Source organism: Nothobranchius furzeri, chromosome 3 (genome assembly GCF_043380555.1).
Source record: "Nothobranchius furzeri strain GRZ-AD chromosome 3, NfurGRZ-RIMD1, whole genome shotgun sequence".
NCBI lineage: Eukaryota > Metazoa > Chordata > Actinopteri > Cyprinodontiformes > Nothobranchiidae > Nothobranchius > Nothobranchius furzeri.
The window spans coordinates 68,494,707-68,510,978 of record NC_091743.1 but is presented as its reverse complement, the minus strand read 5'-3'; the positions used below and the strand labels follow the sequence as shown (position 1 = coordinate 68,510,978).

Here is a 16,272-nt window from a genome sequence, read left to right as displayed (position 1 = left end):
CGATCCGCAGAAGTGTCCTGGTATAAATTACAAGCGTAACTACAGAAACTGGGCTGTTCAGATCGATCCATCTCTAGGAATCGTGGGTAATGTAGTCTTTACTGCTGAAATCGGTTTAGTGGCATGACATGATGAAATAAAGGGCGATGCAGCAAACGTAGCAACAAAACAACATGTAATCCACCAGTTAAATCATTTGACAAATATCGCAGACAAACACAAAGAAAGACATACACAGAAATAAAATAGAAAAGGGAAATTTTCAAAAACGTACTCCCAAAACAGAAAGGATGAGATTTAACTTCAACCACCTACATCACAGAGGCCAGAAAGTATCAAAAAATAATTAAAGTATCATAGCAGGTGTTAAAATAAATCTGCACTGTGTGACAAAACAAATGTGAAAAGTAAAGTTTGAAGAATCAATGCCCAAACTATCACGGACATCTATTTGACCAGAAATCTGACGCAACAGTTGAAATAAAAAATAAAAAATGAAAAACTATGTTACAATTTTTCAGGTATTTCAGCATTCAGAACTTTCTCATGTAGTTTTTTATATTTTATACTTTTAAAGATATTTTGCACTTTTTCAGCTCATTAAAGACATTTGTAGAATATTTGATCTACATCACTAATATTAGTCTGCAGTGACTGTGAGATACAACCCATTCCAGTCTCTCTCTCTCTCTCTCTCTCTCTCTCTCTCTCTCTCTCTCTCTCTCTCTCTCTCTCTCTCTCTGACACACACACATGAACACACACACACACACATGCATATATGTGCCAGTCCTATAAGAGGATTATAGCAAAAGAGAACACAGAGCAATTACAGTCCCTACCATCATCTCACCCGCTTCTTCACACACGTATGCACACTGACTTTATTCAAGTAATGTGCCACATCTCAGTGATGAGAGAGAAAAAGTGAGGACACCGTCAACATGCAGGAGTATGATGTCATAGTACTTGGAACTGGATTTAAGGTAAGAAACCATATTTCCTTATGGAAAAGCAGCCTTCTGTACAAGAGCGTTAACACACATCACATAATGTATTGTTAGATTCACCCAGATGGCCTCTTGGCAGATTTATGGGTCACAGAAAGGTTGCAGCTTTTAAGCTCAGTGAACTAAGCTGCATTTTATTGTGAAGCTTTTAGAAAAGGAATGAATTATAAATCGGACATGCGATGCTTCTACTTTACTCAGCCTAAGAAGTTATTATTAAAACAAGAACATGCATGATTCATTTGTTTTCTACTTAATCCTCATCCGTCTCAGAAAAGTATTGAACAAAAACAGGAACAGAACATGAATAAAGCCTTGGATTTTTGCAAAAAGTTCAGAAAACAAAGGATTTCCCAAAGATCAAATTCATCTGGTACATTTTTGAAACAAACATTGAAAAAGCTGAATAGTACTTTGTTTTCTCACTCCAATAGAATCACAATTGCTCTGATGATTGATGGTAAAGTTTTTGTTTTGGTTGAAACTTTCTCTCATTTTCACACATTTAAGAACTCGCATACCCACTGAACTCCTGCTGGCTTCCAAAACGGATTTACAACCGTGACATCACCTACCAGCATGCAAACTAATATCTGTCAGCATTTTACCCACTTCCTAATGCTTGTCCTGTCCCTTTCAGGAATGTGTCCTCTCTGGTTTAATGTCTCTTAATGGGAAAAAGGTCCTTCACATTGACAGGAATTCTTATTACGGAGAGGAAAGTGCATCTATTTCCCCTCTGCAGGAGGTTAGTTCAAGCAAAATCTAACTAGAAGATGTGTCTATTTTCTCACAAAGCAAAATTATGTGGTGTGTTTGTTTTTAAATAACAGCTGTACAGGAAGTTTAAAGTTCCTGGTCCTCCTAAATCAGTAAGTCGTGGCAAAGAGTGGAATGTAGACCTCGTGCCCAAGTTTTTTCTTGCCACTGGTGAGCTGCAGTTTGTTCAGTTTAATTGCTTTTAATTTAAAATGGATCAGTAATTACCTGCTGTACGATTCCCTCAGGCCAGCTGGTGAAAATACTCATGCACACCGAGGTTACGCGCTATCTGGACTTCAAAGTTGTTGAAGGCAGTTATGTTTACAAATCAGGGAAAGTGCACAAAGTCCCTGCTACAGAGGAGGATGCTCACAGCTCAGGTGACAATCTACAGTTTTGCATGTTTAAAGGGGACAAATTATTCAAACTCACCTATTGCATCCTTTTGTGCTGCCATGCGGGTCTCTTCTGCTGCTATAAACACTCTAAGCATGAAAAAAAATTCATCCATTTGTTTTCTGTCAGTGTTTGATTTTAGGAATTGATTCAGTTCAGTTCATTTATTTATTTTGCGCCAATTCACAAGAGTCTCAAGACACCTTACAAAGTAAACATCCCAGTTAAACCTTGCATTGAGTTCAGTTTATTATGCCAATTAGTGAGAAGTTTTCTATGTAAGAAAGCCAAATAGACTGCATCAAGTCACTGATTTGGAATGTTTATAAGTAATCCCCATACTAATCAAGCATGTAGCGACTGTGGAGAGGAAACCTCCCCTTTAACAGGAAGAAAACTCCAGCAGAACCTGGCTCAGTATGAGCATTCATCTGCTGTGACACACACACGCAAACACACGACAACTGAACTAGTAGTAGCACATTCTATGTTAAAGAAAGTAAAAAATTTAAAGTGGTACGTTGACATTTGTAGTAATTATATCTGATTACAATCAGAAAATAGTCTCCTACACCAGTGTTTCCCAACCCTGGTCCTCAAGGACCACTGTCCTGCATGTTTTCCATGTTGCCCCTTCAAACACCAGTGTGTCTCTGCTGCCACACACCTGACTTAAATGAATGAGTGATTAACAGGCAGCTGCAGCACTTGATGTCCTCCTGAGAAGCCAATGTAAATCAGGTGTGCTGAAGCAGAGACATGGAAAACATGTAGGACAGTGGTCCCTGAGGACAAGGGTTGGGAAACACTGTCCTACACCTATGTCCTGCATTAGCTACTGATAGAAAATAGACAGCTAAATGCTAGGATTTAAAAAGTCTAACAGATCTACGCCTGTGGATGGAGTCTGTGGTAGAGTCCTGTTGCCATTAGAAATCTGAGGTGAGATGTCTAAATATCAGGAAATAAGACTCCAAATTCCACTGTGTTCAGCTCAGCTCTGATCTGGCTCACTTCTAGTTCTTGAAACAGGTGCACCGGCCATTTTTACCCCCATAGTACGACTTACAAGGGAGTCAATCCTACTACAGATCACTGCAAATGTATTGAAAATGTGAGTAAAGTAACAATTTAATATTCGAAGAGGGAGAATGTTCAGTGGTAGGCAGTAGAATTATGCCCCTTACAAAAATTCCTCATTTGTGATGTCAAAAGAAAGAGAGAGCTGCTTCTGGAGGAGCAGTGGCTCTACTCTGAGCCTCTCCCAGATATCAGAGCGCCTCAGCTCACTCTGGAAGGTACTGAAACCATCAAGAATAAAATTGCTGAAATTGCTTCATGTGAGAGGGATTTTGTGCAAAGAACTTCCTAACCATGTTTTGTATCAATCATAGAATCATTATAACTTAAGAAAAAAGGTCACATGATGTCCCCTCTAAGGTACTTCTCCAGGCAGATGTTAAATATGTGATGATAACGTATACATATAATCAGATCTGATGGGAATGTTTGACAAGAGGAGGTTCAAGAAGCTGCTGCACTTCACCCAGAACTTTGACAAAAGAAACCCTCGCACCCATCAGGACATGGATCTGGACAAAACTACCACACGGGAGCTGTTCAGCCACTTTGACCTAGGACAGAATGTCATAGAGTTCACAGGTCACGCCATAGCATTACACTCCAGTGAGAGGTCAGTTGAGGTCTGCAGAAAAATCACTGATGACTGGAACAAATGATCACAGATGATCTGATCCTTCTTCTTTCTGGTCCTTTCAGCTACCTGGACCAACCCTGTATGGAAACCATCCGCCGGATCAGGATGTACTCTGAATCTTTGTCCCGCCACAACTACAGTCCGTACCTGTACCCCCTGTATGGGCTCAGGGAGCTGCCACAGGGATTCGCCAGGTGAGGCTCATCATCATCTGTAGTGAAATGTAAATGAACAGAACGAGCCAGACTTGTCTCAGAGTGACTTCTGAAACAGAGTCTGGATTCGCTCCTCCTTCCTTACATAGGAGCATTCAATCCTCTGAAAGCTGAGACATTTTCTCTTACAGATTTTTAAGGTGCCAAACCACCACATGACTGTTTTCTAAGCTGCATTTGTATTTAAAAAAAAAATCATTTTTTATGTGTTTTCCTAAAATTTGGTGACATTTTGTTCATGTTTTGTACTTCACATTTTCCATTACATCACAGAAAAATCTATTGTGTGTTTCAGACTGAGTGCAGAATACGGAGGAACCTTTTTATTGAACAGAGCCGTGGACGAGATTGTGATGGAAAACGGTAGCGTGAAGGCTGTCAGATCTGAGGGGAAGGTGAAGCAGCTGCAGGATTTTACCTGAAAGGTCCAACAGAACCGCTGTGTTCACCATTATTGCCCTTTCATTCTCTTTGTCAGCTTTTCCACTGTAAACAGTTGATCTGTGATCCCAGCTACGTTCCAAACCGTGTCCGGAAAATGGGACGCATCATCAGAGTTATTTGTTTGTTAAATCATCCTGTTAAAAACACCAACGAGGCCAGCTCCTGTCAGATTATCATCCCTCAGACTCAGCTCAACAGGACGTCTGGTGAGAGGAAATGTCACAAATGGATTCAACATCCAAAAGGCCAAACATCCCCATAATCAACCCATGTTTCTCTTTGATTAATGCCCATGCAGACATTTATATATCTGTGGTGTCCTACAGCCACAGTGTGGCCTCAGATGGGATGTACATCGCCACAGTGAGCACCGCTGCAGAGACCAGCACCCCGGAGAAAGAAGTGCAGCCGGCTCTGGAGCTTCTGGAGCCCATCATGCAGAAGTTAGTGACACAATCCAGTCTTTTGAATTAAAATGTCACAGTTTGCACTGATGTACCTCCCTGTTTACTTTGTTCATCTCAGATTTGTGTCCATCAGCAACCTGCTGGTTCCAAACGAGGATGGGAGAAAGAGTCAGGTAAAGGGGGAATTCTCCAGAGACGGGGAAAAAAAGCAGCATCAAGTGTTGCTAATCCCTCTGTTTTCTGTGTGATGATCAGATATTTGTGTCTCGCTCATATGATGCCACAAACCACTTTGAGTTTGAGTGTGATGACATCGAGGACCTGTACCACCGACTCACGGGAGCAGAGCTCTGCTTCGGGAGGTCTCGACAAGTATCGCACAACTCTGATGATGATTAAGGGCCTGCCACATCAGGACCACGTGGTTTACCAGACATGATGATTGCATCATAAACCAGAGGGAGTTCTATAACATGTAGACAAATTCCTTTTGACCTGATTTGTTTATAATTTTTTTATGTCTGATGCTGAGTAACTGGAAATAATTTCTCTATTTATTGTTTGTAAATAAGCAAATTGTGTCCTATTTTCTAGTAGAATCTGAGCACAATCTGATTACCAAAAGGAGAGAAGTGAGGAACTCATGCTTAATGTGTAAACTGTGGTTTAAAAGCAGACCTGACTAAAGCTAAGTGGACAGTTTTCCTGTGATGGGTCTTTGTTCTGCTTAGCAGTTACAGGTGGAAGTCATCAAACTGCAGAATGCATGTGATGGTGTGGATTTGAACGATTTGAACACTCGGACTCTGGACATGTTGCACCGAGACAAATGATTAATGAATTGTGCCGATGTGCAGAGGACTCGTGGATTCTCTTCTCTATGAGGCTTATGCATGAGGACAACGCCACTGAATTATATCGTGCTGCACAGACACGTCAGAGGCAGAGCTGCTGGAGGAGGACGGACAGACGCACAGAAGTAAAGAGGCTTATCAGATGAAGGACAGCCACCATAAAGACCGCCGGCTTCATCTCAGCACAGACCGGAACACAGAGTCAGATTTTATTGTAAGCTTTTATAAGTTCTTTATCAGGCCGTTTTTTTAAAAATTGATATTAAAGTAATCTATTCATTTTCAGTTATACCTGCATATTTTCAGTTCTTGGTCTAGGACTCATTTAGACACAATAAGGCTCCAACACTCAAGAAATGAACAAGTGTCTTGTTGACCCAATAAATAGATATGTTTAAAGCAAAGAAACATTTATTAAAACCACCTTAAATTATTACAAGCAGCTCTGGCAGCTTGGAAGATAAAGATAAAAAAGTAGGTGTTTTTTTTAACCGTGTCCTGTCTGGCTGTGAAGCAAACAGAACTGATGTCTGAATGCTGGTGACAAGTCTTACAGATTTACTCTCAGGTGGAGCATCAAAGCGCCTGCTTTTAATGTCACGCCTGATACTTAAAACTTTATTGTTATTGTTTTTAAAATGCTTTGTAATTCCGACCAGACACGGAGTCAGAGGTGAACTAGAGGTGGTTTTAAGATTAATTTGGGTGATGGTTTGGATGAACATCTATGGTAGAACTGTAATAAATTTATCAAACAAGGAGACTTTACTGAACGATTTAGAATTTTACACACACACACACTCACACACACTTTATTTACAAGTATACAGTTTGACTTCATCACTGTTAACTTTCACCAGAGCAACTACATGCAGATGCTTCTATTCTTAAAATGCAAAACATTTCACGCACAAGCAGATTTCTGAACATGCAGCCAACCATTTGTTGCTTTTGAGAAAATATGAAACTAGACTCCAGTCAGTAAGAGACGGCGGCTGCTGCAACAATGTTCGGTAAAGCTGGACACATTTGGAAGCTCCTCTGCCGGCTGACCTTGGAACAAAGTGAGTCTGTCCTGCTTTCACTCTCACAATACCACATTTAGTCTCATTTAATATCCAGAGCTTTGCTCAGAGACGGGGGAATCAGACCAGCGGCGACCAGTCTTCGCTCACTAATCAAAAAGTTGAATGTTGCACATGCGTTCGGCTGCAAAAAAAAGTTTAAATAATAAAAACATTTGTGGTTTGAGAGTCATGAAGGCTGAACAAATATTTACCGTGTCCTGCACCTCCACAGCGATGCCTTTACGCCTCAGTAAGGCAAGAACTAAGGGGTTGATTCGCTCAAGCCGGGCTCCTGTTCCCAGCACAAGAATCTCTTCATAAACCAGAAAGAAACATTAAAAAGTGTTTAAGTTTAAATGATTAGCTACATATAAACACACAGACAGAATAAAGAGTAGAAAATACTAGGAATGGTCACCTAAAGTATACAATTGACGCAAGTTTCTATGAGAAATAGCAGCCTGCAATACTATCATTAAAACATGAAGGGATTAGATTAATGGCTGAATTCCTTTACTTTTCTCACTAGATCACTAGAAGGACCATTTAAATACTTTCTGGGGTCTTCTATAGGAGTTTGCATGTTTTTGTGGTCTAGCAATAATACATCATGGAAGCTGCAGCATCATTCAAGCTACAACCTGTTTTAATTCCTTTCTCTTAAAGATGAAGCAGCTAAAAAACCCAAGTTTGAGGTGATGAAATTGGACCAGTGAAGATTAAAACGGGCCAAACACAAACATCTTTATATCAGTGTGCATTCATTCATACCAATTGTTGGTGCAATCATGTGGAAAAGAGAGACGCTTTCCTCTGTGATGTCTTCGTGACTACCAACCTGCAGAACCAGACAGTTAAAACAAACTCTTGATCAGTTTTTGTAAACAGAATGATGTGATGCGGCACACTAATAGCTGTGTAGAACATCTGGAGATGAACCTCACGTTCCACTGCAGGATGGCAGGAGGCAGCAGAGCACAGGGCCCGAGCACCTGGTTACTATCTACGGTAAATCCTATGGGGCTGTAGCTGTGGATCATGATCCCACTGTCTGCCTCCTTCTTCATGATGGACACCGTGGTTTTCTGGTACAACTCATCATCACCAGGTTCCAATCTGTGAGCGCGAGACAGAAATGGGCTGGAAAAAGAGACAGAAAACTAGATTAGAAACAATAATAAATGGGCTTTATTCTGTTGTTTATTGTCAGTGACTTGATGCAAAGCTTGTTTCTAGACTGAAAAACAAGTAACGGACAATGAATAAATCCAGTGTGTGTATATTCTTCCATAGTTTTAATATTCTTAGAAAGTCAGAGGAATGCAGATCTGCCAAACCACCTACTGATGGGGTCCTCAGCCAAAAGCTTAATTTACACTGTACACATCACATTACACAATCAATGCTTTTTAATTTCAACATTAGCTAAATTAGCCAATTAGTCTGTTAGAATATGTAAACACATTTTATTTTTCATAACATTCAACAAAACTTCCAGTAATTGTTGCGGTGAGATTCTTCTTTACTTTTAAGTAAATTCCTCTCTCACTCTGCTCCTGATTCTTTTGAGGTGAGCCTGAAAAGAGACCTGCACCTTAAGCATCAACATGTACACACACAAGATCTTGGTTGGCCTGAGATGAGATGCACACGAGCAGTAACCTGGTAATGTGTTATGATTTTTCAGTTTCCCCCTCAGCCTTTTAATTTGAAAGTTACACAAGCACACACACATAGGGAGGTCCTGTCAGTGAATTTAAACATCAAATGTCATTCTCTACTGAAAGAAGGGTGTTCCTTCTGCACCTTTACACACTTTAACAGTTTATCATCTTTTCTGATCAGCAATAAAAGGTCAATAGTTCAGTTTTCACCAAATAAGGACACTTTCCCTAACTTGTACTGGAACATTTTAGTTATGTTGTGTCCATCTATCTTCTGCTTCTCATTTACATCTGCTTCAGACATACATTTCCTGTTATTTATTATGAACTTCATCACAAGTTCTGCTCAAGTCTGAACTGTAACTACGGCAACCTACTGGACTCTTGCTGTCTGGAGAGCAGTTTGCATCTATTCTGCAACACTTCTGCAAAGTATCACAAGTCACACTTCCTGTAAAGGAAATCTCATTAACATACACATGTGAGCTATAAAATAGTCATAAGACTTTTGAATAATACTTCCACATTATATATGAAGATTTAATGATTGAGCAACACACTTTAAACTGCGCAATTAGACTGAAAATGATTATACTAACTAAAACTGAAAATTACCCTAGATATAAGTAACCATTTTGAGGCTAACCTTAAGTAAATCTAAGGAAATTGAACCGACGAACATTCATAAAGCATCAATAAAGCGGGAAATTTAAACCTTCAGTGAAATAAAAACACTAAAACACTTTATTAAATACTATAAAATAATGCTATACAACTTTAATAAGGCTAATTATCAAAACAGACATCACCTTTATAACACTTTCAATTCAATATCACACCAACTTTTAACTCTGCAATTGACCTTATTTTCTTTTTTAACTAATAGGATTTCTATACTTTTGTTGAAAAAATTAAATTACCAAGAGAAAGCAGGAATTGTATTGGAAAAGGACAGAAATCCTCGAGTCGACCTCTGGAAAAGCATCCTGCTGCACACCGCAGTGGCCATGTTGACGAGTATAACAGGGGAACGGAATTCTCTGTGACACCATTAAGGCAGCTGCTTCCGGTGCTATGCACAGCACAATCGAACATTTCTTATCTCGCCAACAGTGTGTGTGTGTGTGTGTGTGTGTGTGTGTGTGTGTGTGTGTGTATTTAATACATATATAATTCAACTCTTTCTGAAACAAATAATGTAACATTGAAACATATTTACAAGGATTCAAAATGCTGAAATCCTTTCTGCAAATGTAAGATGGAAGAAAAACTATCTCTATCCCTGCGTGTGTACAACACCGTAACCTTACTTTAATCGTCAAGTAAAATGTTTTTACATTTTACATCATTTAATTGTAACTTCATAAATGTTTCCACTTCAAATGAAAATAAATGTATTACACATTTTTCACAATCAAATTAGATTTTAGCTCTGGGTTTGATTAAACTGTCTGATAGGCGTATTTAGGGTGTATCAGTGCCCCCTGTGGCCTGTTCTGGTAGCGCTCGCTCAGGTCAGATGATCCGAGCTACATTGTAAATAGACATGAGCCGCTCACCGTAGACTTCATGGGCTCTTTAAATCACCCCTGCGGAGCAGATCTTTTCATTCGGTTTTTGTTTCATAACAGGTTATTTCTGTGTCACTTTTCGGTTTGTTACAGATAAACTAAATCATGTATCGGTCTCTGTACGCCTTCCGATCCGTGGAGCCCAACTCACTGCACTTCGCGGCCGGAGAGAGCTTTCTAATCCTGGAGAGAAGCAACAAACACTGGTGGTTGGGGTCCCGCTGTAGCTCCGGGGAGACCGGCTACATCCCTGCTTCTTACATCGAAAAGATTCAGGTAAAACTCACTTTTAACCCCCGTTTTTGCCTATTTAGTGAATAGAGGCGAGGCGTGGAGTGGAACCCTGAGAGTGGTGCTGTCTGCAGCAGGGCAGGCCAAGAGCAAGCTGTCTAGTCAGGTGGAAATCGCATGCATTAATTTATTATAAAGGCTGCAGGTCGAAAAGCTGCTGAGAGGACACAGGGTGGGACAGCAACAGATAACAGAGACAAGAAAGCATTGTTTTCCTCTCCTCGTGGTCACACCCCTGGTTATATCGCAGGAACTAGTCAGAGCTTGTAGGCTGTGTCACAAGAAGAGAGCTCCCTCCTGTACTTGATAACACCGTCTGTGCAGCTTTAATTAAGCCTGAATGTAGGGTGTTGTTAGATCACAGTCCCATTTTTTCCCAGCTTGTCCCAGTTTGACCCAGTCACACACTTAATAATCCTGCATGCTGCCACAGTAATGAATGTTTCATCCCTTCAGCTTCTGTCGATGTGTTTGTGCCAGGCTCCACAGCAAGACGAGGTCCTGCAGTCCATCGATCGAGCCATAGAAGGGATCCACAATGTGGCCTTAAAGAACGGAGGCAAATACAACCTGGAGCAACGAGATGTCCTGCAGTGAGTCCAAGTCAACATCAGAAACATGGTGGGGATTCTGATGGAGGATTTATGAGTACTATTGTTTATGTTTTTAATCTGTGACACAGAAAGCTGATCCATCACAGGAAAGAGACGCTAGCTCGGCGAAGTTCCTCCTCCATCGGACACAAACCCAACATCCCATGTTCCAGCAGTGAAATCACCCTCAGCCAGACCCCCCCTCCGCCCAACGGCCTCAACAGGGACTATGGAAGACAGGGAGGCGTGCCGTTATCAGGGAGCATGGACAGCATGCAGGGAGAGCCCTGCTGTTACCAGGTGATATTAAAGATGGGCTCACAAGGTCTGCAGGGTTTGTGTGTGTAGAAACTAAATAGCTGTTGGGAACTTTAAAAAAATGAAACATTTCTTCTTTTTTAATCTTCAATCAAGCAAATAACTACATGCAAATAATTTCTCACACTGGTTAAAAAAAGTTGCTGACAGGAAACAGGTTTTATTAATAGTAACACAAAACAGGATTGACATATTATCACGTTTTAGAGAAATTTTAAACATTTTTCATTCCTGGTAATCATGTCCTGTTCTTCCCCTTTTGCAGGTGCCCCCCCAGCCTCGGCGTGCTGCTCCCATCACCCCCCCTCCTCCTGAGAAACAGAGAAACCAACGGCGTCCAGGTTAGTTTGGACTCCTTCGTCCCCGAACCCTCTGCAGTGTGATGATCTTGCAGCTCTTTTATTTCACAAACTTTCTATTCTTAGTCGGGTCACCCCGCCCTCTTGGCCCATTCACTTTCACCTCCTTGTAATCTGACCCCCCCCCCCCCCCCCCCCCCCACACACACACACACCATCACCCCTCCCTCTCTCTCTGTCTGTCTGCAGAGCCGGAGGTCCCCTCCAGAGTTTCCTCTCTGCCTGCGTCTCCTGCTCCCTCCCTGACCATCAGCAGCACCTCCACGGAGTCCGGCTCCTCCCGCTCTTTGGCTTCCTCTGATGTCAGTCTGCCGAGTGTTTCCAGCACTCCCCCTCCTCCTGTGCCATCCCGCATGAAGCCCTCTATGCCAACTGCAGACGTGCCTCCGTCTGAAAATCCTCCTGTGAGGAAAAGCCCAGCACCGCCACCCCCGCAGCACCCCGGGCCCACCAAACACACCAAACCCGACGCTCCCGTCCTGCTCATCGCGCAGCAGAACCCATCAGAGATTACCGAGTGGCCCCCTGCCCCTGCCTCTGTTTCAGAGAGCCCACCTGGGAGCCCCGCCGCATCGGAGCCGGTACCCATGAGCGTTGGAGCAGAGTTAATTGAGCTGGTTCGGAAGAACACGGGTCTGAGTTACGAGCTGTCTCGGGTCGCTGTTGGAGTGGTGGTGGGCCACCTGCAGACGGCTTTACCCCGATCCTCCTCCGACTTGGAGCGTGTTCTCCTGACTCTGGTGGAGAGCAAGGTCAGACTTGCTTTCGTTCAGCACTTCTGAGGGTTTAGAGTTACAGCTCTGTTGGCCTTCAGCTGACCTAATAAAAAAAAAAGTTTCTGTTTTAAATCTGCCAGGCATCAAACTTGAGCTGAAAGAGGAACTGAATGTTGCAGCTTCAAATCCCATCATTTATTTTTAGCAACATGTGCAAATGAAGACCTCTTTCACACTTCCACCACAAACACCTGTAAGCACCACAGCCGCACGGCCAAACGCAATCGCCCGCTGCCTCTTTCAGTTTAAAACTACGAACATCTGATGATGAGAAACGATGGTGTTGCAGCTGTTTGTGGTGAAATCTGGTAAACGTGTGTGTTCAGTCAGCGCTCAGATTATGTGTTTATAAAACCAACTGGATCCTCCTAGTGAGCTTCCTGTAGGAGGATGTAAAAAGTGTCCAAAAGTTAATTTAGACGTTACTTGCTCTTTAAAACAGGACAATATAGATCCCACACAAAGAGCAGAAGGATTTCTGGCGTTCCGGTGCGCTTGAAGATCTAAGTCGACGTTTTGTACCTGTGCAGGACTTAAGTTCAGCGCTGCCGCAGGGACAGGTGTGTCATGATGAACAGCGTCTGGAGGTCATCTTCAGCGACCTCGCCCGTCACCGTGATGATTCGCAGCAGCGTAGCTGGGCGCTTCACGAAGACCACGCCCTCATTGCCTGCTACCTTGAAGAGCTGCTAAAGATCCTGGTAATCAGATTACCGATCCAGAGTAATTTGCATGTCTGGTAGAGCACATTCAAGCTCCTGCATCCCGTAACTTTGTGTTTTCAGACTGATGCGGATCCAGAGGTGTGTAAGAGGATGTGCAGGTCCAACCACTATGAGAACGTTCTGTCTCTGGTTTCATATTATCAGATGGTAAAGATGCTCGACTCTTTATCCAAACAGTGTTTCTGCATGAGTTTGTATCTACTGTAGAAAAACTGCATGTTTGAACTTTCTCCTCATTCAGGAGCTCCGCGTTTCTCTGAGGCTGCTGCTGCTCAAAGTGTTCGGGGCGATGTGCAGCCTGGACGCAGCACTCATCTCCACCCTCCTGAACTCCATCCTGCCCATGGAGCTGGCCAGAGACCTTCAGACAGACACGCAGGGTGGGACACAAATAATCTAAATGGACCTGACACTAGTCAGACTGCTTCTCTGATTCATTCTGACCTGGCTTTCCACTGGATGCGTAAGCGGCGTGTAACGTAATAAACGTGTTTTACCTGCGAGCTCACTTCCCACGGGAGCGTGTCAGACACAAAACAACAACGAACGCATTCCACGCAGCTGGTCCCACAAGGTCACAAAATCACAAGAATTGAAAGACCACGCGTGATTTCAGCAGTCCACATGATAAAAAGCTAGGAGAAAGATGGCAGCTTGTTTCCATAAAGGTCTGGTTTATTTCCTGTTCTCTTTACCTTGATTACAGAGGTTTCACAGGTAATGATGTACTTATTTTTTTTTTTTTTTACTAAAGCAACTAGAAATCTCCACGTTACTCTTATTTTGAAAATTTCCTGATGTTTGACACTTCTTTCGTGTTTGACTTCCTGTCAGGCCCGATCGGAACGTGGGAATTTGACACGTTCTGGAAGCGTAGTGTGTAAAAAATAGACTTGAAGAGTAAGCATTGTGTGCCTACGCTTCTGGGAGGCCTCCAAAACATAAAACTTTGCGGTTGCTGGAAATGCACCTATCCACTATGACTGTGTTTAATTAGTTGGTACTATGCTTTACGGGCGTTACACGCCGCTTACGGATCCAGTGGAAATGACCGAATCCCAAAAAATCCCTGAAAGAATTATCTAATTTTTCGTTCCACCACTCTATAAAAAATATGCTGCTGGCATTAAAATCAACATGATGATGACTTTTGACAGTTTTGGGTTAGTTAGTAGTTTTACCAGGTATTTGTTTTCCATCAGAACACCAGAAGATGTGTTACTCAGCTCTGGTCCTGACCATGATTTTCTCCATGGGAGAGCAGGTGCCATATCATCACTACGGTATGAAGGGTCTTTTACTAATTTTTAAATCTGTTGTTGCACTTTTTAGAAAAGGTTAGTTCAGATTACAATCGATGATTCTGGAGAATAAATGATGATTTTCCCCTGCTGGAAATGCTCTTAAAGTCTATTTCTCCAAACTGAGGTTATTCAAAGAGCTAATTATAACCTAACCAGTCTGGTGAGCTGAGGTTTGCGGACTCTCCTCTTTTAGAACACCTGAATGCTGATTTTGTTGGGTTCCTGTTGGGTGTGGTGGAGGATGGCCTTCCCTCTGATCCCACAGAGCAGCTTCCTGACATTTTCCTGAACCTGGTGCTGGCCTTTAACCTGCACCACACAGGTGAGAAGGACAAGTCAACGCTTTGCTCTTCTTCTAATGGCTTTGACCCTTAATTGGTTTATGTATCTTTTGTTATTTCTGAGCCAGCACCCAGCAACAATGTGATAATGCAGCAGCTGAGACAGAAAAATGTCAAGGTCCTGACAGAGAAAGTGCTGCTGCTCTTCAACCGAGGCGGTAAAGAACAGTGGATTGTTGTTTCCTGCGTTTTTCTGTGGTTTTGTTAAAACTCCCTTTGTTGTTATTTCTCTCAGAGGATCCTGTTCGTATGTTTAAACACAACCCCCCTGCACCGCACTCCCTCCTCAAGTTTCTGCAGGATGTTTTCGCCAGCCGAGAGACAGCTGACATCTTCTACCGCACTGACATGATGGTGATGATCGACATTGCGGTTCGACAAATATCTGACCTTTCACCGGGAGACAAGGTGAGACTCTGACACCCTTGCTTATTCTGTGGGATTAAAGGTTTTTCACAGACATGCTAGCTATTTCAAAATTCTGGGGAAGCATCCTCGTAGGGACTCCTACCTCAACGTGGCCATCGTTGCTTAGCAACCGTGAACACACTTGGATGCCATATTCCCTAGATTTAGGTAAGTGGGGCAAAAGCCTTTTGTAATCAGCTCAGTCATACTCTTGATCTGGCGGTATTCTGTTAGCTTTAGCTTAGCATAAACAATGTAAGTGAATGGTAACAGCTAGCAGCTGATACTCCTCTTTTTAAGGTTTAAAGTCAGGCCCATCTGTGGGCAACCCAGTGCTGCTGCAGAATTTTATTTACGTTCCTGAAAATGCATCTGCTTAATAAATACTGATATTATTGTCATTTGACATTTTTTTATTCACCTCATTGTTCATTTTAGTGATTTGTTTGTTTAACTTTGGTTAAATGTTTGAATATTTTTTAACAGAGAACACAGGTCATCAACTGTTTTAAATAAGGCAGAAAACACCATGATATCAGCCACAGGCTCACCATGATCTCCACATATCTGCATCAGTAATTAAAAATAAACACATTGGTCTATCTCTACTTGCAAGTATGCAGCTCCTGGATCTGGACATGCCCACTGTTTCAGTAAAATGATGAAACAAGTCTGTACTAACACCAAGCTTGTCTCCCTGTGAAGCTGCGGATGGAGTATCTCTCCCTAATGCACTCTATCATTCGCTCAACGGACTACATGGAGCACCGGCACCGCCTGTCGGACCTGCAGGGCTCACTGAAGAGGATTCTGAGTGAGGAAGAAGATCCAGGAGAGGATGAAGGGAGCGCCACAGCCAAACAGATGGATAAGCTAATTGTAGAGCAGATCTACAAGGAGTTTCCACAGATCCGTGGGAACTGACCATATCAGTGTTACACACACACACACACACACACACACACACACACACACACACACACACACACACACACCATAGTCTTCTGCATGGGGGGTACGGTAAAACTTGAAAAGAGAAAGAACCGAAGT

At 42.4% G+C, this 16,272-nt stretch overlaps 3 protein-coding genes across 4 annotated transcripts; 2 read left to right on the top strand and 1 right to left on the bottom strand.

The window, feature by feature from the left end:
* The first annotated feature begins 830 nt into the window (after window positions 1-830).
* Window positions 831-5,580, top strand: LOC107385105 (rab GDP dissociation inhibitor beta). The gene is made up of 11 exons (XM_015958737.3): window positions 831-986; window positions 1,651-1,758; window positions 1,844-1,940; window positions 2,018-2,152; window positions 3,663-3,861; window positions 3,948-4,079; window positions 4,396-4,495; window positions 4,579-4,750; window positions 4,843-4,987; window positions 5,070-5,124; window positions 5,207-5,580. Exons 1-11 carry the CDS (start codon window positions 945-947, stop codon window positions 5,348-5,350), a joined length of 1,329 nt encoding a protein of 442 aa, XP_015814223.3. The 5' UTR covers window positions 831-944; the 3' UTR covers window positions 5,351-5,580.
* A 1,021-nt stretch (window positions 5,581-6,601) lies between these two features.
* On the bottom strand, window positions 6,602-9,612 carry ndufaf3 (NADH:ubiquinone oxidoreductase complex assembly factor). 2 transcript variants are annotated; one of them, XM_015958738.3, is made up of 5 exons: window positions 9,457-9,612; window positions 7,817-8,012; window positions 7,644-7,710; window positions 7,085-7,185; window positions 6,602-7,014 (listed from the first exon to the last, which is right to left on the bottom strand). In XM_015958738.3, the coding sequence occupies exons 1-5, from the start codon at window positions 9,543-9,545 to the stop codon at window positions 6,913-6,915; spliced, it is 555 nt and encodes a 184-aa protein (XP_015814224.3). In that variant the 5' UTR covers window positions 9,546-9,612; the 3' UTR covers window positions 6,602-6,912. The 2 variants fall into 2 exon arrangements, with proteins under 2 accessions (XP_015814224.3, XP_070405560.1); XM_070549459.1 differs by having other exon boundaries at window positions 7,097-7,185.
* A 374-nt stretch (window positions 9,613-9,986) lies between these two features.
* nckipsd (NCK interacting protein with SH3 domain) lies at window positions 9,987-16,214 on the top strand. Its single transcript, XM_015958739.3, has 13 exons — window positions 9,987-10,383; window positions 10,879-10,991; window positions 11,081-11,291; window positions 11,575-11,650; window positions 11,858-12,420; window positions 12,975-13,145; window positions 13,230-13,316; window positions 13,411-13,549; window positions 14,372-14,452; window positions 14,667-14,795; window positions 14,883-14,972; window positions 15,050-15,222; window positions 15,928-16,214. Exons 1-13 carry the CDS (start codon window positions 10,213-10,215, stop codon window positions 16,144-16,146), a joined length of 2,223 nt encoding a protein of 740 aa, XP_015814225.3. The 5' UTR covers window positions 9,987-10,212; the 3' UTR covers window positions 16,147-16,214.
* The last annotated feature ends 58 nt before the right edge of the window (window positions 16,215-16,272 follow it).